Source organism: Chlorocebus sabaeus, chromosome 11 (assembly GCF_047675955.1).
Source record: "Chlorocebus sabaeus isolate Y175 chromosome 11, mChlSab1.0.hap1, whole genome shotgun sequence".
Taxonomy (NCBI): domain Eukaryota; kingdom Metazoa; phylum Chordata; class Mammalia; order Primates; family Cercopithecidae; genus Chlorocebus; species Chlorocebus sabaeus.
In genome coordinates, this window is record NC_132914.1 from 90114544 (window position 1) to 90139959 (window position 25416).

A 25416-nucleotide genomic window follows, 5' to 3' on the forward strand; every position below is an offset into this window, starting at 1 on the left:
TCCTGAAAAAGAAAGTTTACTTCTTACCAGTAACCCAGTTATACCTTTCTGATATAAATTAAATCTTAATTTTCAATGACTGCCAGTAGAACACTAAACCCCTTGAGGCTTTTTTCAGGAAAGAATTAACGTCAGCTAGTTCTTTACTAATCAGGCAGCTAACCATTAATTGAGAACACTGCTAAGACAGAACAGGAGGGTACAAGCTGGTCTCTGTCTTAAGGGAGTTGAGTATATCGCCCGAAAAGCAGAACAGGCATGTAAAATGGAAGCTATGCAGGGCAGGAGGGTATACGCTATGTGCCAAATGCACAGAAAAAGTGTGAGACGCTGTGGAGTGGGGTTTACAGAAAGCTCTATACAACATGTGGGAACTGACCTATGGGTCACAAAGGGTGAGAGTGATTTCACAAAAAAAAAGGAGAAAAGTTGACAAAGTCCAGTTCAAACAGTCTACAACAACTATAATTAGTTAATAGAGATCCTGATCTAATGTTTAAAAATACCAAAGCTTGTTAGAGCCTGGAAAGCACCCCTACCCTCTAACCACAAGATTTCCAAAAAGCCCATGGTTTAAATAACAGCCTATAAAATTGTAAACTCACTAAACCCAGTGACTTATTTTTTAAAGTCAAGCTCAAAATTTGGACTGCTCCATGAAATCTTTTCTGAAGATGCCAAGACATACTGTTTTCCCTGCCTCTGAACTTTCATCTGTCATTCAATGACATAGACGAACATTTATACTGTCATGCATTTTATATGTTCTTTTCGTCTTTCTTATTGCAAATTATAATAATATTGCATATTATTTCATCTGCTCAGCATCTCTTCCCTCAGAGAACCCCATCTTCCATTCCATGGTTTTGTTGGGACTATCTTTCACCCATCTACTCCTCTTGAATAGGCAAATCCCTAAATGGATCAAATACCAAACTTGACCCTGATTATGCCAATCACATTATAGTACCCCAGTAAACAAATGATTTCTGCAGTGTTCTATGGTAGCTATTGTTTTTGTCTATTCAGCAAGTTTTCCCATTCTTTCTTTTAAAAAAAAAAAACACACCCTTCATATTTTTAGTTGTTTTTACTTGATTTCTGATGCAATGATATAGAGAGAGTACTAGGCTAAGAATATTTACATTTAATTCTAAATCTATTATCCTAGAATTTTCACTTCACTCAGCATGTAAATTTTACAGCTAAATTCTACCCCTACCTCTCCTGGACAACACAGAGTAGTGCACAGCTAACCAATCTGAAATATCCAGTCAACAAACTTAAGTACTTCATAAGTAATCCAGCAGATGGGGCTAAAGGCATAGATCAGGCCAGGCCACCTTTCACTTTACTGATGTCTAGAATGGACACTGTTAGCCCATGCTGTGCACTGCCAACCCATGGTAGATAGCGTTGACATAGGTGGGTGTCATGTTACAAGGCTCTGAATCTCTCCTCTTCTCTCTCTTATATACAAGACCATACAACATCACTGAAGCAAAAGAAAAATAATAACTGATGGCCATCTCTTATCTAAGTCTATAAATATCTGAACTTCCCTAGGAATTTACCATTAAAAAAAAAAAAAATTAGCTTCCTAAGTAGTTCATACACTTCTCATTTTAAAAGCATTTATATAACATTTAACAATCTTTTATTTTGTATAAAAAATTCTAGTGAAATGATGAAAGAATGGCAGACTTTGAATCAGAACTAAGATTTAACCATGGTTCTGTTACTGTATAGCAGTAGTCCTGTCTTCTCTGCAAAATGAAGCACTGGGCCTGCTCTCTTTGGCAAAAGAAAGTTTTGGAATAGAGGATCTATCCAAGGTCCCTTAATAAGTTGTAAAACTCTATGGCAGCCTTGTCCCTCAGCTTTCTCTTTTTGCCCATATTTACATTTGAGTTACTCTTTCATGTATGAAATTATTAGTACACAACATAGCTTTCAAGCATAATAAAAATCGCTGGCTTAATGAAAGAATATCAATCAAATCAATTAACATTGATGATTTAATGTTTGTTCCTGTTACTAGCTTATGCTTTGGGTAAATGACATCCATATGGAAAGAGTGTGATTTCTATAAGACTCTTCCAATCAATCATTAAGTTTCATCTCTTCCATCACCTAAATATCCTTCAAATTCATGCACTTTTCTCCATCCTTGCTATTACCAGCCCACACCACCATCATCTTGCGCTTAGACTACTGCAAAGTCTCCTTTCTGGTCTTCACATTCAGCCCTGTTTCTCATTCCTCAATCTGTAGTGAGTCATTTGCCTAAAATGCAAATGTAAGTAACTCCCTTTAGTGGTTCCTCACTGTTTTTAGGCTAAGCCCAAACTCTTCCACAAAGCTTCCTTGACTTTCAATACTTTCAATAGTATTGTAAGGACAAATAATAATAATTTAACACTACCTAAATCTTGTGTGGTATTTTTTCTTAATAACAACTATTGCTAATTTTTACCTCCAGATAGATAGATACATAGATACATAGATAGATATACAGATATTCTACTGGCACTGTGAAAATTATTTTACCCAATTTCCTATCTCTTTGTCAAATCCTTGCAGCCAGGTATGGGTTCAGCCCTTTTGTTTCTTCTCTCTCTCCCATTAATCTCCTCTATTCCATCCTCTTTCATGTTCGTTCTAATCAACTTATACCTCGACTATTAGAATTTATGGAGAAAGAAAGTAACCTCTCAACTCATCTCTCCACTACTAGTCTATCCCAGGTCCAATCCAAGCTGTCTGCAAGCCACTACTAGGTTATTTTCTAAAGTACTATTTTCTTCATTTTACTCCTCTATTTAGACTTTTCACTTTTTCCCCTCAAATATAAAATCCAATCATCTTTGCTAGGCATCTAAGATACTTCACAATTTAGATTCAACCTTTTAAACCTTAATTCCAAACATAAACTAGTATGCCAGCAAGGCAATTAAGCTAACTATGTGCTTGCTTTACTCATTCTTACTACGGCACTTTTTCTCCAATATGCCCCTGAATAAAATGACCTTTCTCAGGAGTCTCTATGTATTCAAATTCAGGACCTAATCAAGTCCCACCTCCTTCATAATTCCCTATAACAGCCTATGGATAAAATATATGCTCTCTATCTAAATAAAAAATTTTAATATTCTTTCATTCTCAGAATTTTGCAATATATATTTTATATTAAATAAACAAAAATCCCAAACATAGGAAAGAAACAGAGAAAGAATTTCCCCTTAACAAAAAGAGAGAGAGGAAAAAAAACTGGTTGAACCTCCTGTGAGAGAACAGAAATATTCAATTTTCCTTAGAAAACTGGTACTTTCCTGTGACCTAAAAATTGTTTACCCTTTTCCCATTATCCTTAAATTTAATAAACTTGATACTTTATCTAATCAAATAATGTTACCAAAGACAAAATTTCTATACATTGTTATATAATTAAGGGTAAGTTTATTTTGAGCTATAATCTCCTAATTTTAATCATTAGGCAATCCAGTAATATTGGGAACTTGACAAATATTATAACTAAAGTCAGAATTGCCTGACAAGCAATGGTAAAATTGCTTGCATTTTTTCACAAGCAGTTTATATTTAGAACTTAACAGCAGCCTATCTTTAAAGTTATTTGCACATAATGACAGCATAATATTTATATAAGTGTCAGAATTAAGATATATCCAAATTATCTTACTATTACAAATACGTCATTTTTAAATGCCCACATTTATGTATATCATTATTTCGTTATAATATAAAATAATTTTTTAAAGCATGCTAATACAAAAGTAATTTAACAGAAAACAGCATAGTATTCCACAAATACTAACATTTCCTTGTCCATTTGGATTCAAATAGATCATTTAATAAATGTCTATAAAACTTACTGAGATTTTATGGTACAGTATAGTTTACTATACCTTAAGATCTTGCCTGGTGGCTAGAAGTTCAGATTCCTTCCCATAGAAATCAGACTGAAGCTGTTTGAAAGTTTCCTGACTTTTTTCATAGTTGTTTTGTAATACTGATATTTTCTCTTTCTCTGCTGCAAGTTCCTGGGCTGCCTGTGTTAACTGCTGCTGTAGTTTATTCTCAAGTTCTGTCTGAAACATACAATAGTTATTTAAAACAGTATGCATTCCAAAAACCAATTACAAATATAAAGTAAAATCCAGACACCTAGAAGAAAATTCCAAACAATAAGATGAACTGTACTTATGCCTCAAAATTCTACCTCAATGGGGTAAATTACTTATAAAGTCAAAGAATTACAAAATCCTAACAAGTCTCAAGTTAAAAACCATAAAACACAAAAGTAATTTTTTTTTAAAGGCATTTCACTGGGAAGTACTATCAGGTGTCAGGAGAAAGAGTAACAACTATATTCTGTGGGAACATGCAGTGCTAGATGCCTCAGCTGACATAATTTAAGGTGGAACTAAGGGAAACTTGTACATGAAAGAAAGTAAGAAGCCATTACTTTGTTGAAGTATTAATATATAGTTTCTACTCTTGGAAATGCAAGAATAACTTAAGAAATTTCTACAGGTCATCTTAATTAATATCAAGGCAGAAAAAGAAAATCTCACAAAGTTTTAAAGTTCCTGTAAACTCTAAACTTGTCTTTAGTCTTCAAGAAGATTCAGTAGATATGCACAAATTATGACATAGTTAAAACATATACATATGCATAGTATGAAAATAGTTATTTGACTTTCAAAATACACTACTCCAATAAAATCACTGTTGAAGTCATTAGTAACTGCCATGTTCCAAAATCCTATATTCTTATCCTTTTCAACACCTCACTTGACCTCTCAGTTGTACCTGATACAGTTGATTATGTCTCCTTCTAGAAACACTTTCTTCAACTGGTTTCCAAGGTACCTTATATTTTAGGTCCTCTTCCTACCTTACTGGTCATAACTTCTCAAAATCTTTTACTAGCTCCTTTTCCTCTGCTACTTCTGTGAATGTTGAGACACCCCAAAGTTCTATTGTTGACCCTCTTTTAATCCATACACTCTCTCCTTAGAAGATCTCAACAAGGCCAGACATGGTGGCTCACGTCTGTAATCCCAATACTTTGGAAGGCCCAGGTGGGTGATCACTTGAGGTCAGGAGTTCGAGACCAGCCTGACCAACATGGTGAAACCCCACCTCTACTAAAAATACAAAAATTAGCCAGGCGTGGTGGCGTGCACCTGTAATCCCAGATACTCAGGAGGCTGAGGCAGCAGAATTGCCTGAACCCAGGAGGCAGATGTTGCAGTGAGCCAAGATCACACCACTGCACTCCATCCTGGGTGACAGAGAGTCACCATCTCAAAAAAAAAAAAAAAGAAAGAAAAGAAAAGAAAAGAAAATCAGATCTCAACTAGTCCCAGGCTTTAAAGATCTTCTTTACAACTGACTCCCAAATTTATGTCCCTAACTGCTCTAACTGCAACCTTTCCATCCGAACTCTGGATTCTTATATCCATGTATCTTCCTGATGTCTCCACTTGAATGACTGACATATCTATATCAAGCAGAAATCTGGATTCCTGACAGCAGCCATGAGCATCAAAAAGCTGCTACTTCCGAGTCTGGCTTGGGGAGGGGGGCCCACCATTGCTGAGGCTTGAGTAGATAAACAAAGTGGCTGGGAAGCTTGAACTGGACAGAACTCACCACAGCTCAACAAGTCCTACTGCCTCTAGACTCCACCTCTGTGGGCAGGGCATAGGTAAACAAAAGGCAGCAGACAACTTCTGTAGACTTAAACTTCCCTGTCTGACAGCTCTGAAGGGAGCAGTGGTTCTCCCAGGATGGCATTTGAGCTCTGAGAATGGAGAGACTGCCTCCTCAAGTGGGTCCCTGACCCCCAAGTAGCCTAACTGGGAGACACCTCCCAGTATGGGCTGACAGATACCTCATATAGGCAGCTGCCCCTCTGGGATGAACCTTTCAGAGGAAGGATCAGGCAGCAATATTTGCTGTTCTGCAATATTCACTGTTCTGCAGTCTCCACTGGTGACACCCAGGCAAACAGGGTCTGGAGTGGAACTCCAGCAAACTCCAACAGATCTGCAGCTGAGGGACCTCACTGTTAGAAGGAAAACTAACAAACAGAAAGGAATAGCATCAACATCATCAAAAAGGTCATCTACACCAAAACCCCATCTGTAGGTCACCAACATCAAAGACCAAAGGTAAATAAAACCACAAAGATGGGGAGAAACCAGAGCAGAAAAGTTGAAAATTCTAAAAATCAGAGTGCCTTTTCTCCTTCAAAGGATTGCAGCTCCTTGCCAGCAACAGAACAAAGCTGGATGGAGAATGCTTTGACGAGTTGACAGACGTAGGCTTCAGAAGGCCTACGTCTTAATAACAAACTTCTTTGAGCTAAAGGAGGATGTTCGAACCCATTGCAAGCAAGCTAAAAACCTTGAAAAAAGATTAGACAAATGGCTAACTAGAATAAACAGTGTAGAGAAGACCTTAAATGATCTGATGGAGCTGAAAATCATGGCACGAGAACTTCGTGATGCATGCACAAGCTTCAACAGCCAATTTGATCAAGTGGAAGAAAGGGTATCAGTGACTGAAGATCAAATTAATGAAATAAAGCAAGAAGACACAGTTAGACTAAAAAGAAACAAACAAAGCTGGCAAGAAATACAGACTGTGTGAAAAGACCAAATCTACATTTGATTGGTATACCTGAAAGTGATGGGGAGAATGGAACCAAATCAGAAAACAATCTTCAGGTATTATCGAGGAGAACTTCTCCAACATAGCAAGGCAGGCCAACATTCAACTTCAGGAAATACAGAGAACGCCACAAAGATACTCCTTGAGAAGAGCAACCCCAAGACACATAATTGTCAGATTCACCAAGGTTGAAATGAAGGAAAAAATGTTAAGGGCAGCCAGAGAGAAAGCACGGGTTACCCACAAGGGAAGCTCACCAGACAAACAGCGGATCTCTCGGCAGAAACCCTATGAGCCAGAAGAGAGTGGGGGCCAATATTCAACATTCTTAAAGAAAAGAATTTTCAACCCAGAGTTTTATATCCAGCCAAACTAAGCTTCATAAGTGAAGGAGAAATAAAATCCTTTACAGACAAGCAAATGCTGAGCGATTTTGTCACCACCAGGCCTGCCTTACAAGAGCTCCTGAAGGAAGCACTATACATGGAAAGGAAACTGGTACCAGCCACAGCAAAAACAGGCCAAACTGTAGACCATTAATGCTACGAAGAAACTGCATCAATTAACGGGCAAAATAATCAGCGAACATCATAATGACAGGGCCAAATTCACACATAACAATATTAACCTTAAATGTAAATGGGCTAAATGCCCCAATTAAAAGACACAGACTGGCAAATTGGATAAAGAGTCAAGACCCAACAGTGTGCTGTATTCAAGAGACCCATCTCACATGCAAAGACGCACATAGGCTCAAAATAAAGGGATGGAGGAAGATCTACCAGGCAAATGGAAAGCAAAAAAAAACAGGGGTTACAATCCTAGTCTCTAATAAAATAGACTTTAAACTATCAAAGATCAAAAGAGACGAAGAAGGCCATTACATAATGGTAAAGGCATCAGTTCAACAAGAAGAGTTAACTGTCTTAAATATATATGCACCCAATACAGGAGCACCCAGATTCATAAAGTAAGTCCTTGGAGACCTAGAAAGAGACCTAAACTCCCACACAATAATAATGGGAGACTTTAACACCCCACTGTCAATATCAGACAGATCAACGAGACAGAAGATTAACAAGGATATCCAGGACCTGAACTCAGCTCTGCAACAAGCGGACCTAACAGACATCTACAGAAATCTCCACCCCAAATCAACAGAATATACATTCTTCTCAGCACATCGCACTTATTCTAAAATTGACCACATAATTGGAAGTAAAGCACTCCTCAGCAAATGTACAAGAACAGAAATCACAACAAACTGTCTCTCAGACCACAGTGCAATCAAATTAGAACTCAGGATTAAGAAACTCATTGAAAATTGCACAACTACATAGAAACTGAACAACTTGCTCCTGAATGACTACTGGGTACATAATGAAATAAAGGCAGAAATAAAGATATTCTTTGAAACTAGTGAGAACAAAGACAACATACCAGAATCTCTGGGACACATTTAAAGGAGTGTGTAGAGGGAAATTTATAGCACTAAATGCCCACAAGAGAAAGCAAGAAAGATCTAAAATTGACACCCTAACATCACAATTAAAAGAACTAGAGAAGCAAGAGCAAACAAATTCACAAGTGAGCAGAAGGCAAGAAATAACTAAGATCAGAGCAGAACTGAAAGAGATAGAGACAGGAAAAACCTTTCAAAAAAATCAATGAATCCAGGACCTGGTTTTTTGAAAAGATCAACAAAATTGATAGACCGCTAGCAAGACTAATAAAGAAGAAAAGAGAGAAGAATCAAATAGACGCAATAAAAAAATGATAAAGGGGATACACCACCGATCCCACAGAAATACAAACTACCATCAGAGAATACTATAAACACATCTATGCAAATAAACTAGAAAAGCTAGAAGAAATGGATAAATTCCTGGACACATACACCCTCCCAAGACTAAACCAGGAAGAAGTTGAATCTCTGAATAGACCAATAACAGGTTCTGAAATTGAGGCAATAATTAATAGACTACCAACCAAAAAAAGTCCAGGACCAGAGAGATTCACAGCTGAATTCTACCAGAGGCACAAGGAGGAGCTGGTACCATTCCTTTTGAAACTATTCCAATCAATAGAAAAAGAGGGAATCCTCCCTAACTCATTTTATGAGGCCAACATCATCCTGATACCAAAGCCCAGAAGAGACACAACAAAAAAAGAGAATTTTAGACCAATATCCTTGATGAACATCGATGTGAAAATCCTCAATAAAACAGTGGCAAACTGAATCCAGCAGTATATCAAAAAACTTATCCACCACAATCAAGTTGGCTTCATCCCTGGGATGCAAGGCTGGTTCAACATATGCAAATCAATAAACATAATCCATCACATAAACAGAACCTACGACAAAAACCACATGATTATCTCAATAGATGCAGGAAAGGCCTTTGACAACATTCAACAGCCCTTCATGCTAAAAACTCTCAATAAACTAGGTATTGATGGAACCTATCTCAAAATAATAAGAGCTACTTATGACAAACCCACAGCCAATACCATACTGAATAGGCAAAAACTGGAAGCATTCCCTTTAAAAACTGGCACAAGACAGAGGGATGCCCTCTCTCACCACTCCTATTCAACATAGTGTTGGAAGTTCTGGCCGGGGCAATCAGGCAAGAGAAAGAAATAAAGGGTATTCAATTAGGAAATGGGGAAGTCAAATTGTCCCTGTTTGCAGATGACATGATTGTATATTTAGAAAACCCCATCGTCTTAACCCAAAATCCCCTTAAGCTGATAAGGAACTTCAGCAAAGTCTCAGGATTCAAAATCAACGTGCAAAAATCACAAGCATTCCTATACACCATTAACAGACAAACAGAGAGCCAAATCATGAGTGAACTCCCATTCACAATCGCTACAAAGAGAATAAAATACCTAGGAATCCAACTTACAAGGGATGTGAAGGACCTCTTCAAGGAGAACTACAAACCACTGATCAACGAAATAAAAAAGAGGACACAAACAAATGAAAGAATATTCTATGTTCAAGGATAGGAAGAATCAATATTGTGAAAATGGCCATGCTGCCCAAAGTAATTTATAGATTCAATGCCATCCTCATCAAGCTACCAATGACTTTCTTCATAGAACTGGAAAAAAACTACTTTAAAGTTCATACGGAACCAAAAAAGAGCCCGCATTGATAAGAGAAAAAGAAGTCTGGACTAAGGCTGTAGCAGTGGAAAATGAGAAGGAAGGATTCAAGAAACCTAGGAAACAAGAGTGATAGGAATTGGTGCTAACTGCCTATGGGGGAGCAGAGAGCTGATCTCCCTACACAGTATCTGCTAACATCCCATGCCATCTTCCTTTCATAGAGTTCTTCCTCCAATTAATATTGAAGAACTGCTGGATATCTTTTTCACACTGAAGGTCATAATGCAATTACACATTTTCTTTTCCAAAATACTACCTATTTTCTTTAACATTTTTTCATAAATCTAGGTTTCTTACTCTTTAATTATTGTTCTGACTCTTAACTAAGCTCTCCGTGAAGTCTCAACAATGGCCATAATAGCTCTTTGGGCTCATGTTTGGGCTTTCAATATTTTTCCTCTGACAAACTCATCCATTCATTTTTTAAAAATGATTAAGAGCTTATTTGCTAGAACAGACAAAGTTCTCTTTGAAGAACTCAAATCCATTAGTGAAGAAGTTAAATGGAAAAAAAAAAAAAAAACAGACAAATGCAACAGTTGATAACTGCTCCATTATATAATACGTTTTTCTTTCGCTTACATTTTGCTTTCTCATTAAATTATAAGTTGCTTGACAGTAAGGGGCCATATCCTATTCATTTTATATTTCCACATTAGATTTTCAACAAAGTTGGTGAGGGATTGTTGACTTAACAGCATGCTTTCTTGATTCTAGATCAGTAACTCCCAAATAGTCTTATGCTATATATAAAATGTTTTAAATCATCTTTAGATTACTTACAATACCATTAGATAACACAGCATTACAATATAAATGCTATGTAAATAGTTGTTTTTACTGTATTTTAAATTTTGGTTATTATTTTTAATGCTGTAATATTACTTTTTATTTATATATATGTAGAAAATGTATAAGTGCATTATGACCTTCAATGTGAAAAACTATGTATCTACACATATCTATTTATATATATAACTCTATAGCTGTAGACATAAAACTACATATCTAGATATAATGTGTGTATATATATTATGTTTTATATATATATTTAAGTGTGTACACACATACATCTATACCCATTTAAACATTATCCTTGTTTTCCCTACTTCACCATGGGCCAGTGACAATGATAACTTTGTCACGGCCTATTACTACATGGTCTACCCTATACACTGACACTCTCAAGTCACAGTTTGCTATACTTCCATATAATATCCAACAACTGTTTTACTTCTACATTGTATGGGTCACAGTACTAGAAACTTTAAATACATTATCTCAATCTTTACAACAACTCTATGACAACATTAAATTGAGCTCAGAAGGATGAATCATTTCGCTATGACCAGTAAGTTAATGTGTGTCCAAATTTAATAAAATTAAACAAAATTTAAATTCAGATCTGCCTGACTTGAACATCTCTAGATTACTTACAATACCCAACACAACATAAATGCTATATAAATAGTTGTTTTACTGTATTTTAAATTTTGGGTGTTTTGGTTTTCTTTTGTTTTGCTTTTCTGAGACAGAGTCTCACTCTGTTGCCCAAGCTGGAGTGCAGTGGCGTGATCTTGGCTCACTACAAGAGAGCCAAGGCTCCGCCTCTGGGGTTCAAGTGAGTCTCCTGCCTCAGCTTTTGGTGTAGCTGGGACTACAGGTGCACACCACCACGCCCAGCTAATTTTCGTATTTTTAGTTGAGACAAGGTTTCACCATGTTGGCCAGGCTGGTCTCGAACTCCTGACCTTAAGTGATCCACCTACCTCAGCCTCCCAAAGTGCTGGGATTACAGGTGTGAGCCACTGCGCCCAGCCAATTTTGTATTATTCTTTAATGCTGTACTGTTACTTTTTATTGCTTTTCTTCTCCCAAATATTTTCAATTCCAACTGCAGTTACAGAATCTACAGATATGGAGGGTCAACTGTACAGGCGATATATATTAATCACAAATCCAAACAAAATATTATTATAACTCTTAATTTTTAAATAAGAAAACAGGCTAAAAATACTTGTATTTTTTATTTCATAAGTTACAATGCTGTAAAAATGAGGATTTTGTAAATATTTGGATACAAGGCTAGTATATTTTGAAGAAAATGACCTCAGGATATGAAAGCATACAACCAAGTATGCACTGTGATAATTACATGTTGACTTTTGATTACATATGGTAACACAAACAAAATAATAGACACATTTGTCTACTCTTGGCTGTATTATTAGAGAACTACTATTTTGTAAAGTAGCATAATAATAGTTACAAAAACAGTGGTCAACATAAAATGTGTATTTTTGATTGTTTTAATTTACATACTTTGTACTTCAGTAGTATGACAGTCAACTCTTAATGGCATGATATATTTAGTTTATTCTACATAGTAGGGATTCTACTCTCTTCTCCACAGACCAATTAACATGGACATACTAACAGTAGAGAAGGAACTCATTTTGTTCAAATATTTCATATTAAGTATAATCCATTTTTACCAACTCTTGGTCTGGACAAGTATTAAAACACTTAAGAATAAAAAACATGCTCAGTAATAAATTAGAATAGGTTTAGAAACAGAAACCATTAAAATATTAAATAATTAAAACTATATGAAGCTTTACACTAGTGAATGTTTTTAAGATATCCCACTTTGTAATTTTTGTTCTCAGCCCTTAAGAATGATTTATTTTAAATTCCTTTAAATTTTTTTAATACACTATGAATGTTGCATAAATTATTTCCTTAAGTGTTAGTTATATGGTGGTGGTGGTAGTAGTAGTAGTAGTAGTAGTAGTAGTAGTATTTTGAGACAGAGTTCCTCTGTCACCCAGGCTGAAGTGCAGTGGCGTGGTCTTAGCTCACTGCAACCTCCGCCTGCTGCTCCAGCTTCCCAAGTAGCTGGGATTACAGGAATGCACTACCACGCCCTGCTAATTTTTGTATTTTTAGTAGAGACGGGGTTTCACCATGTTGGCCAGGCTGGTCTTGAACTCCTGACCTCAGGTGATCTGCCTGCCTCAGAGTGCTGAGATTACAAGCGTGAGCCACTGCGCCTGGCCAGTTATATATTATTTTTAATAAGGTAGTTTCATGTCTATCAAATGATTAGTACTATAATTTTAAATAACAATTATCTGACAACAGAGTTATAGTGAATGGAAATCCAGACTCAGGTATTTGATAATATAATCAAATGCTTTCATACATTAAACTTAGAAAAAATTTAGCTTATGTAAACTTTCCTATGTTGCAACTCATCTGTCTGTATTAATCATCATACTATTTTCTTAACTGCCAAGTTTTTCTTCCTATAAAAAGTAAACAAATATATCACTACCTTCTGTAAAACAGCAATTTTAAGCTCTCCTTGGAGTGCTTCAATTTGTTTTTTCTTCTGTTCACTTGATTGCTTTAGCTCATTTATGTTCTCCTGAAGTTGTTGCTCTTCTTTTTCCTTTTGTTTTAAAGTATTCTGGGCCTGTATAAGTTGTTCCTGCATTGAATTGAGTTCCAATTTCAACTGATGAGAAGCCTAAAAGAAAAAAAAAATCTATGTAGCCTTCATTTGTTCATTCAAAAGACAATTTACTGAGTAACTACTACACTCCAGGCACTACTCTAGGAAGAAACTACTGAGGCTGTTGGCTACAGATAATTAATAAAGATACCTGCCCTCCTACTGCTTTCATAACCAACACTATTCACTATTAGGTGACATGCTGGATTAATCTTTATTATTTGTTTAACACCACCTTTCTTTTTAACTTATAATTGTATAGTTACAGCTTGTAAATGATCTAGATTAGTATTCTCTTGTATCATGGAAAATAGGTATGTTAACATCAATGTCTAGATTGTTGGATGTCTATTGTCTTTCAAGAATATTCTCGGCCGTGCGCGGTGGCTCACACCTGTATTCCCAGCACTTTGGGAGGCCAAGGCGGGCAGATCACGAGGTCAGGAGATTGAGACCATCCGGGCTAACACAATGCAACCCCATCTCTACTAAAAATACAAAAAAATTAGCCAGGTGTGGTGGCAGGCACCTGTAGTCCCAGCTACTCGGGAGGCTGTGGCAGGAGAATGGCGTGAACCCAGGAGGCAGAGCTTGCAGTGAGCCGAGATCATGCCACTGCACTTCAGCCTGGGCAACAGAGCAAGAGACTCCGTCTCAAAATATAATGAAAAAAAAAGAAAAAAAAGAATATTCTCATATGCCACTAAGCCTGTTGGCCACAGCTGTCACAAAGAATAGCTCTATAGTAACTATGATAAAACCAAAATCACTTTTGACAAAATACATTTAGTATCTGTCTGATGACATTAAAATTACACTGCACAGGCCAGGTGCTCACGCCTATAATTCCAGCACTTTGGGAGGCCAATGTGGGCAGATTACTTGAGGTCAGGAGCTCGAGACCAGCCTGGGCAACATGGTGAAACCTGTCTCTACTAAAAACACAAAAATTATCCAGGCGTGGTGGTGGGCACCTGTAATCCCAGCTATTTGGGAGGCTGAGGCAGGAGAATCACTTGAACCTAGGAGGTGGAGGTTGCAGTGAGCTGAGATTGTACCACTGAACTCCAGCCTGGGTGACAGAGCGAGACTCTGTTTAAAATAATAATAATAATATACTGCAGAATAGTTACCTCATTTAGAGATCTGGGGCATATTTTACTACTATCTTGTTTGTACAATCCACCAGGATATGTTTCTGCTCAAATTCAGACATCATACAGAAGTCACACTGAGGTTCCTCTATCACCAAGGTAAATCACTATTATCTCCCACTCTCCAAACAAAGTCATGTTTTCACATTCTATGCATATTTCACTAAGAATCTAGCATTACATTCGAGCATTTGACCATATCCAAAGTTACCTTTGAAAAAATGTTACTGTTATACATAGATGTCTCAGCTTATCTCCACAATGAATAGCAAAATATTTTTATGCAAAACAGGAGTCAAACAGTATGACAATAAGGATGATATGGTATGATATGATAACCAAGGACAAAATAATAACTAGTATGAGCATTTACTGCATTATAGTCAGTATCCTGAGTACTTTAAAGATATTAACACATTTATTTCTCATAATAACTCTATAACATAGATTCATGTAGACTCTATCATACAGAAACTAGAGCACAGAGGTTAAGTATTTTGTCTAAAAGATGGCAAAATGGCACAGCTAATAAATGGCATAGCCAGAATATAAATTTGGACAATCTTGATTCAGAACTTGGGCATGAAGCAATTATTTGGACAATCTTGATTCAGAACTTGGGCATGAAGCAATTATAATTTTGCTACTTACATGGCTGGCATCTACAACACAAGTCTGCTTTCAATCAACAACTAGAATACAATCACATCAAATACTTGTCAGTACTATGTCTTGCTCCTTTATCAAATCCAATTTTCTAGAAAGTTGCATGCCTGGACTCTAGCAGCTTGCAGGTATGGCTTCAGAGAGTAACAACCATATATTATACCCGTTTGCTTACTCGTTTGCTTGTCTGTTTTTGCTGGAAACAATAGAAGCACTAACTACAGAAAAACATTTTGGTTGTTCTACAACCATTATCAAGTATACATTAGTATGAGTATAAATGTCCATGAATTAAAGAGCCATAAGAGTCCATGAAATAAAGGTCATTTCTATGGAAAGCCTTTTAAGATTTTTTTTCAACCATAAAAATTGTCCTTAACTCTGTAGTTAGCTGACTCAATTTTCTATCTTTATTAATTATATTTCTTTATTTGGACCTTTGATTATAAACTAGCTTAAGTCTTTTTAATAGTAGGTAAAATACAAATAACAGTTTTAAACTATATACATGATTTGTTATATTTCAGAGAAATAAACCTATGACCTAAATATCAATGTGAAAATGTTTATTTTTCTTAAAACTATAAAAAAATTATCTGTGGAAATGCTGCCAAGAACAAACATACTTTATATATTTATTTGAAAATATAAAGACCTTACTATACTTTATACATTTATGTTACAGAAAAAAGAAAATCTTACCTCCTTCTCTTTTTCAAGTGACTTTTTCAGTTCCTTCTGTTCCCTAAGTGTGTTCTCCATCTGCACTTGAAGTTGATGCTTTAATTCTTTGCAAGTTTTCTCCTTAAAAAAAATGAAAACTATATTACATAAAAAATATTTGTAATAACCTTAAGAAGTTTAGTTTATAACCTTAGTAAGAAACACACGAGGAAATAAACTAAAATTATCGATGAGCTGAGACAGGATCATCCATTTCAATGATAAAACTAGGAAAATATTACAGAAATAATGGAGGAGGGACAACAAAACACTAAGGGTTTTGATCATCAATCAAGTCACAATGACATATTTTAAACAATATTAAGATGATATCTTAGAACACTTTAGAAATCACATTTTATGTCACACAATTCATTATAATTAACTTGCCATACTACTTTTACAGCAATGGGCTTCAAGAAAATGGAAGCAAGAAAACAATAAATTAAAAAGTGATCACAATAGGAAAAGTGTACAGATAGAAAATGTTTTCACCAAACAGAAAGGAACATAACACACATGAGAAAGACTGTGATATTCAACTGAAAATATTCTTGGCCTTCAGAAAATGGTGTGCTCACAGGTGCATACACACCCACATTATTATCTTGGGCTTCTTCTCAGGTTAAGCTATCCCAATTTATTTCCTCATAAGAACTACTTTAAATTATTTAAATGTGGAAAGAAAAGCAAACTGTGAATTAAGCAGAAAAATCAGTACATTTTAAATAAAATAATCACTTCTACTTAAGAAAGTAAATGTAAACTACTAACCAAGTCTAATATAGCGGCTTTTCCTTTCTGATTCTCCTTTTCAAATTCACTTTTGGAGTGTTTCAAAGAATCAGAAACTTTTGATAGTTTCTCCTTTACTGTAGAAAGCTCTGTCATTAAAGCTTCTTTCTCCATTTTTACTTTTTGTAGTTCTGTTACTGTTGTTTGAATTCTGTTATTCAATTCCTCGTGCTGAATCTTTGCTTCTTGACTTAAAGTTTCAAATTCTTGTTTCAGGACTTTTTTTTCTTCCTCTTGTTTAGTAAGCTTTTGCTTGATATTTTCAAGGGCTTCAGATTTTTTCTGTAGATCCAATCTTGTACTGGATACTCTAAATATTTTTAAAAAACTTTTTAAATAACACATAATCTACTATTTCTAATTTACCATTCAAAATTAATCATAAACAATTACTGAGTTCTGAAACTTTTTTCGTATAGTTCACAAGTAAAATCTAATTTCATAAAATCATACCACTGAAAAATACTTTAGAACATCTCATTTGATCATTTAACAGATGTAGATTATTTTTTCCCAAGTCGTATAAGTTAGTAGTGAAGACAAAACTATCTAAGCTTCCTGACTTAATGCATTTTTGTCCACCACAACTAATTCCCAGGGGAAAAAACTATGTATCACACACCCTTTATTCTATAACAGTCAGAAACGTTTTTCCATAAAGAATCTGTTAGTTCTCAACACAGAGAGAACTTTGTCTCTTTCCTTGAAAACATGAAACACATGTGTGACAGTTCTTAAACTTCAAAATATTTATGGTTAACCCAGAAAAAAATAAAAGTAAAAAAATAAAAGAAATATTTTATTTACAATATAGAGGGAAGACAAATGATTTACTTTAACCCTAGAACCTAGCAGATTATACAAAGGATTTGTTATCATTTGTTCCTTAATATAGGTCTCTTATACACAAATGAAAAAAGCAACAAGAATGAAGAAATAAAGTTATAGCTTTAGAAAGCTATAGACTTTTATTGTTTTCATAAAAGAAACTATGCAAATTATACAGCAAAACCCCCGATACACTATAAATAACAGCCATTTTTAAAGTCAAAACCAGATGCTAAGTAACAGCATTTATAGAATGCACACTAGTTCCAATGTAATCAGAATAAATTTATAACCAATAAAAATAATTCAACAATATGTTAAAGGGAGGTTGTTAAAAGATGTACTAATAAAGTATTTGAAATTATGTATTAATACCATAACAAAACTGTATTTATACCTCGAAATCTAATTTTTTAGTTCTAGAAACACACTTTTACCTCCTTAAAAATAGCTAGAAAAGATGTTAAAGCTTAATAGGTTCACAAGATACTATGCCTCCCTGATTTTTAAAGGTCCAAATGGAAAAGTCATTACACTAATATTATTTTACCATTTTAATGTAGTTAAAATCCCTGTCAAGCAACCCTAAAATTAAGACTCAGTATATTTATTTATATGCTGCTTAACTTTTTCAAAATTAATTACAAAATCATAAGATTATGTGAAACAAAGAAGGCAAAACAGAAATAGAGGCCTACATAGTCACTGTGAATCTTCTTGTTTGTTTTTTTAAAGTAACTCAAAGAAGAAACACATGAGTCCACAATCATAGTTGGAAATTATAATATCTCTTTCTTAGAAACTGATAGAACAACCAGAGGAACAAATTGGCAAGAATATAGACAATAAGAACAGCACCGTAATTGTTATTTATAGGCCACTCCACCTAATAACACAGAGTACATATATGTGCACATGGAAAATTAATTATGATAAGCCATATACTGGGCCTTAAATAAGACTTATTTTCAAAAGTTTGAATTTTACCAAGAATGTTCTCTGACCACAATAGAATTAAATTAGAAATTAGGGCCGAGTACAGTGGCTCATGCCTATAATGCCAACACTGTGGGAGGCCAAGGCGGGCGGATCACAAGGTCAGAAGATCAAGACCATCCTGGCTAACACAGTGAAACCCCATCTCTACTAAAAATACAAAAATTAGCAAGGCATAATGGCAGGCGCCTGTAATCCCAGCTACTCGGGAGGCTGATGCAGGAGAATCGCTTGAATCTGGGTGGCAGAGGTTGCAGTGAGCCGAGATCATGCCACTGCACTCCAGCCTGAGCATAGAGTGAGACTCCGTTTCAAAAAAAAAAAAAAAAAAAACAATAACAATAATATATCTAGGAGAGCCTCAATATTTGGAAAGTAAACATACTTATAACCTACACATTAAAGAAGAAATCACAAAGGAAATCAGAAAATACATTAAACTGCAGAGAATTGAAAATACATTGTAAGATGGGAGGGAAACATTGGGTGTATAAATTTAAGTGGGCTCTCAAAAAGGGAAGCCCTGTATCCTCTTATTTGGGCTGAGCCCTGGGCTCATGGGTGGGGTTTAGTCAAAGTCTCAATATGTTTATCTGATATAAGAGCAGAAGGGACCCCAGCCCTCCTTGTCTAAGTAGTACTCCAGAAATGTAAGACCTAAGAGGAGAAATGTATGTACAAAGTACATAGACAAGAAAGATCTTAGTTTTAAAGGTTTTCCTACCCCAGTAGGATGTGGGAGCCCTGTAAGTGACTTCTGAACCATGAGATTAGAACATAGAATGAAAATGGGTCCACTTCCATTGGGTCCATTGGAAACAGAAAGAACCAGTGGGCCTGCAGGGTTTTTGAGGAAGAGAACAAAAGCTATCTCAAAGATGATCTTCATGGACTGATGACTGCATTCTAGAGATAATGACGAACCATTTGGTTGGTAATGTAATGGATCAGATATGCTCCTCAAATACCTAGGCACCGGAAACTACAGTGAGGAGGAATGCCACCCCAGAGGCACAAGATGTGCTTCTATAACCTCCGATTCAAAGTATCAGGACCCAATTTACTAGATATGAAAATGAGAATATTTTCACCATCTTATCCCCAAACAAGGATGAAAACCATGAAGGTATGAAACAACTTAATCATCAACTCTGATGCATTTTATTTCATCTTTCTGAAGAGGACTTTTCTCAGGTTCTTAGTCTCTACCTTTACTACTGGAACAGTCAAGAGTCCTCATCCCCTTGACACAAGTCAAGTCCATCAACTCAGTCAGAGTAGGTGATTTGGTGTTTAAAGACAAAATGTAATCAAATGTAACCAGTCATATGAAGACATTCAAATGAATTGGGTGGAACTGATTGTCATCCATCAAAATAATGGTGAGTGATGTGTTCACTGAAGATCTCATCATGGCAGGACCCAAGTTCAGCATCAACATCAAGGGTAAGCTGGGCAAGAGACTAATTCTACCTTGGGAGTGAAGGAATGATGCTGCAGCTAAGCACTTTTGTGGCTATATATGTTCAGAAGCACATACCCATTCTGCCACTAGAGATACTTGAAATTTCATATACCAATAAATCTTATAGGTCCCAATATCTTCTAAACCAATCCACGCTTATATTCAGAGGAACCATGAATTCATTGAGCACTTTAGTGCAAATTATAAAAGATATCCTCCTTCAAGATAATTTATTCCATCTGTGGCAACTGTCATAATACACTGATGTTATTAGAATAAGGCTACATACTACCATCTGCAGAAATCTTACATCTAGCATTGACAAGTGAAAAGCGGGTAACTGAAAAAAAGAAACAGATACTACAAAATGTAGACAGACACAGAGAAGCTTTCACATTCAAAAGCTATTAAAAAAAAGCAAAGTAAACACTAAGGTCTAAAGATGGAAACAATAAAGAGGAGAAATAAATAAGATAGAAAATTGACAAAATTAAATCAAAAGTTTTTTACAAAAGTCTGATAAAACTGATAAATCTCTAATTGATTTTTAAAAAGACAAATTACCACTATTAAGAATAAAGGAGGAACACTACTACAGATCCTAACAGACCTCAAAAGTATAATATTATAAACAATTGCCAATAAATTTGAAGTTTAGAGGAAATGAACACATTTCTGAAAGACACAATTTACCAAAACTGACTCAAGAAAAAAAATCAGGAAATTAGAATAGCTCTATATCTATTAAATGAATTGAAACCCAAATGAAACAACCCAGAAAGAGAACTCTAAGCCTAGCCAGTTCACTAGTGAATTTCATCAAACATTTAAGAAAAAAATAATATCCATCTCATACAAACTATTTCAGAAAGGAGAAGAAGAGGAAATACTTCTCAATTCCTTTTTAAGGCCAGGATAACTCTGATATCAAAACCTGACAATGATATTAAAAGAATACTACAGACCAATATCCCTCATAAATATATGAAAAATTTTTAACAAAGTATTATCAAATCAAAAACAGCAATACATAAAAAGGTAACACAGCACAGTCAAGTTAATTTATTCCAGGAAAGCAAGGCTGGTTTAATAGTAAATCAATGAATGTAACTGACTATATTAACAGAATAAAAGAGAAAATCCATATGATCATATCAACAGATACAGAAAAAAAAGGTGATAAAATTCAATCCAAGCACAATAATTGTTTCTTTTGTAATCCTTTTTTTTTTTTTTTTTTTTTTTTTTGAGATGGAGTCTCGCTCTGTTGACCAGACTGGAGTGCAGTGGCATGATCTTGGCTCACTGAAACCTCTGCCTCCTGGGTTCAAGCAATTCTCGTGCCTCAACCTCCTGAGTAGCTAAGATTACAGGCATGTGCCACCACTCCCAGCTGATTTTTGTATTTTTAGTAGAGACAGGGTTTCGCCATGTTGGCCAGGCTGGTCTCGAATTCCTGACTTCAGATGATCTGCCTGCCTTGGCCTCCCAAAGTTCTGGGATAACAGGCATAAACCACAAGGCCAATAATTTTTTTTTTAATATATAAAAGTTATCAAAGGTAATGTCTTCAATCTGATAAAAGGAATCTCAGTAAAACCTACAGCTAACCTCAAACCTAATGATGAAACATTTAATATTTCCTGCCTAAGATTAGAAATAATGCAAAGATGTTTGCCATTACTATTTACATTCAAAATGTTACCGGATGCCCTAGCCAGCAAGAAAAAGACATAAAAGGCCTATAGGAAGGAAGTAGTAAATTTGTCTCTATTCAGAGATAACATGAATGTCTAGTTAGAAATCGTCAAGAACTCTACAAACAACTACTAAAACTAAAAAGTAAATTGAGCAAGGTTAAAGGGCAGAAAAGTCAATATATATTTAAAAATTGCATTTTTATACTAGTCATAAGTGGAAAATTAAATTTAAAAAACAATTACATTTACAATAGCATTAAAAAAATACTCAGGAATAAATTTAACAAAAGATGTACAAGGCCGGGCGCGGTGGCTCATGCCTGTAATCCCAGCACTTTGGGAGGCCGAGGTGGGCGGATCACAAGGTCAGGAGATCAAGACCATCCTGGCTAACACGGTGAAATCCCGTCTCTACTAAAAATACAAAAAATTAGCCAGGTGTGGTGGTGGGTGCCTGTAGTCCCAGCTACTCAGGAGGCTGAGGCAGGAGAATGGCATGAACCCAGGAGGCGGAGCTTGCAGTGAGCCGAGATCGCCCCACTGCACTCCAGTCTAGGTGACAGAGTGAGACTCCGCCTCAAAAAAAAAAAAAAAAAAAAAAGATGTACAAGATGTCTATGTTAAAAACAGTAAAATACTGCTCAGAGAAATTAAAGAAGGCCCAAGTAGATAGAGATATATGTTTGTGTATTAGAAGACTCAGTGTTGTTAAGATGTCACTTCTCCCCAAATTGATTTATAGCTTCGAGGCAATTATAATCAAAATCCAACAGTTTTATTTGTAGACATGGACATGTTAATACAAAAATGTATATAGAAAAGGAATGAACTTACAGGAGTCAAGACAATCTTGAAAAATAATAAAGGTGAAGGATTAGTACTTAGTATCATAAAGCTACCATCTTATGGTATATTACAAATATCTTACGGTTTCTTTTGTGTGTTATGCCACACCAACTTAGCTACATTTATAACTTTCAATATCATAATTATATGATATTAGGTACTATGATATTAGGTACCAACACCATGATACTGGTGTCAGGATACCATGTAGACACATAGACTGTGGTTGTCTACAGGAAAAGGATAAGAAAGGTATTGACTAGAAGGGCAAGTGAGAAAGCTCCTGGAGTGATGACAATGTCCTATATAGGGTTGTGGCTAGATGCACAGATACACAGAATATACACTTATTAAAACTCAAAGTACATATGTAAAATCTGTGCATTTAACTATGTGTGAATTTTGCACCAATAATAAAAACAAGAAGGCACACTGGTTTTTGTATTTCCTTTGTCTTCATAAACATAGACAATCTGTCAAAATGCATCAAAAAGCTGAGGTCATTTTTTTTTTTTTTTTTTTTTTTTTTTTTTGAGATAGAGTATCGCTTTGTCGCCCAGGCTGGAGTGCAGTGGTGTGACAGCCACAACCTCCCAAGCTCAAGCAATCTTGCTATGCTACCCAGGCTGAGAAGATCACTTCTTTTAAGAAAGAATCCATTCCCTATTTGGTATAACTAGAAGTCTAACTACTTTTGGATAACACATAAATATCCCCGAATTTTTTAATTTTACAGTAATTTACTCAAATTTGTGAACAACTCAAAACAAGGTTTATGCCAGAGAAATGAGCACCATATCATTGTTGAAAAGAGACTGGATGATCCAAATTTTATAAAAATAAGTTTTCAGTCCTTTCTAGTGAAGTTTAATCATATTATGATGGCATTATTTTTTCATTCACATTAACATCAGTTTATAAAATCAACACAAAATAAATATTTAATAAATCTTTAAGCACGATGATAGCAAAATTCAAATCTGAAGGAAATTTTAATACTAGTTTAAAATCTTTTCCCTTAATTTGTAAGTAAAGTGGTTTAGCTTACATTTCTTTCTCCATTTCAAGTTGTTTACTCAATTCTGTGGCTCTAAGCTCTAAATCTGTGTTCAGCTGTCTTTGCTGTTGTAGATCTTGCAAAGCCTGCTCCTTGCTTGCTTTAACTTCAAGACTATCAGCTTCTAGTTTCTATGAAAGAAATATGGTATGGCAGCCATTTTAACATTAGTAATTATCAATCCATTATTAAATATTATAACATTTGTTTACATTCAAACAGGTATGACACACAAAAAAATAAAATATTTATTATAATAAAAAACATATTCTGAAACCATTACTAAGGGTGTTATTTATTTTAAAATCTTTCAGAAGATCCAGCAGAAAGCTTTATACATGATAGACAGCCACTAAGTGTTGATGTTTAAAATTAATTCTTGGCCAGGTACGGTGGCTCACACCTATAATCCCAGCACCTTGGGAGGCAGAGGCAGGCAGATTACTTGAGGCCAGAAGTTCGAGACCAGCCTGGCCAACATGATGAAACCCTGTCTCTACTAAAAAAAAAAAAAAAAAAAAAAAAAATACAAAAATTAGCCAGGCGTGGTGGACCGTGCCTGTAGTCCCAGCTACTCAAGAGGCTGAGGCAAGAGAATGGCTTGAACCCGGGAGGCAGAGGTTGCAGTGAGCTGAGATCGCACCACTACACTCCAGCCTGGGCAACAGAATAAGACTCCATCTCAAAAAAAAAAAAAAAAAATTAATTCTGAATAAAACAATCAACTTAAAAGAAACATAGAAACATAAATAGTTATTACCTCAGTAAAAGTTATTAACTCAAGTATGAAAAAATAAGTTAATAGGTTTACTAATGTACTCACTTAAAACATATTATCTTTTATAGTCACAGTTAAAAACACTGATGTAATTACAAGATATTTAAAACTAAAATGAAGTTCTCATGTACTCCTCATTAACACCTACTGATCCTAAATATAAAGCCAATTAAGTTCCTGATTTTGTTTCTTTAATCTCTTGGACTAGATGACATTGTTCTTCAGAATATAGTTTGCATCTCACATGTATACATGTAATTATGTATGTGGTTTTACAAATTTACAAAATCAAACTGTTAAATATAAGCTTGAAAAGCTTTACACAATGTATTTCCTTGCAGTGGTAGTGATTTTGCACACTAAATATTTTATAAACTGATTAGTACCTGTAGCCCTTACCATTGACCTACACTGAAAATATTCATTAAATAAAAGATATTTGATGTAGCTAAATTAATTCTACATGTCTATATAAAAAATATAAAATACTCCCTAAAGTGATAATTACGAAGTGTTAGAGCTGATTATCAAAATAAAAACTCAGTTCTAAATAACCACTGTTTTTAATAGGTACCCAAACAGAATATTCATTAGACACTTAGCAGTAAAATAATACTTCTATTATTTTTAACCATGCCTAAAGTACTTTGCCTTTGCTATTATCATTTGCCATAAAGAAAAAAAGGAACCTTTAGAATTGTAAATGTAATTATTCCCCCTTACTATATTGGTATGTATGTACATGTATACATTTCATGACTCTAAAATCATACACACATGCTTCAGTGGGTTGTGGAAGTGTAAGTTACATATATAGAGTAACTTGAGAAGTTTTTGTTTAACTGATAGTAGCTCAAATTTTTTAAATTTATTTTTCATTTTTTTATTTTTAGCCAAAGGCAGTTAAGCAGCAAGTGGTTCTAATTTAAAGGACACAAAAACTCAGGTCAAATCTTTCTGAGATGTCTAATCATCTTATCTCTTCAGTAAATCAACACATTCACTTGGCGTT

General features: G+C 35.1%; 1 protein-coding gene across 1 annotated transcript in view; it reads right to left on the reverse strand.

Moving 5' to 3' along the window:
* EEA1 (early endosome antigen 1) overlaps positions 1 to 25416 on the reverse strand; it is a 155436-nt gene that overhangs the window by 11437 nt on the left and 118583 nt on the right. The window contains exons 18-22 of the mRNA XM_008004236.3: positions 23618 to 23757; positions 16714 to 17044; positions 15919 to 16020; positions 13217 to 13411; positions 3927 to 4109 (exon numbers count right to left, since the gene is read on the reverse strand). Coding sequence (XP_008002427.1) covers positions 3927 to 4109; positions 13217 to 13411; positions 15919 to 16020; positions 16714 to 17044; positions 23618 to 23757 — 951 coding nt within the window. The remainder of the gene's footprint in view (positions 1 to 3926; positions 4110 to 13216; positions 13412 to 15918; positions 16021 to 16713; positions 17045 to 23617; positions 23758 to 25416) is intronic.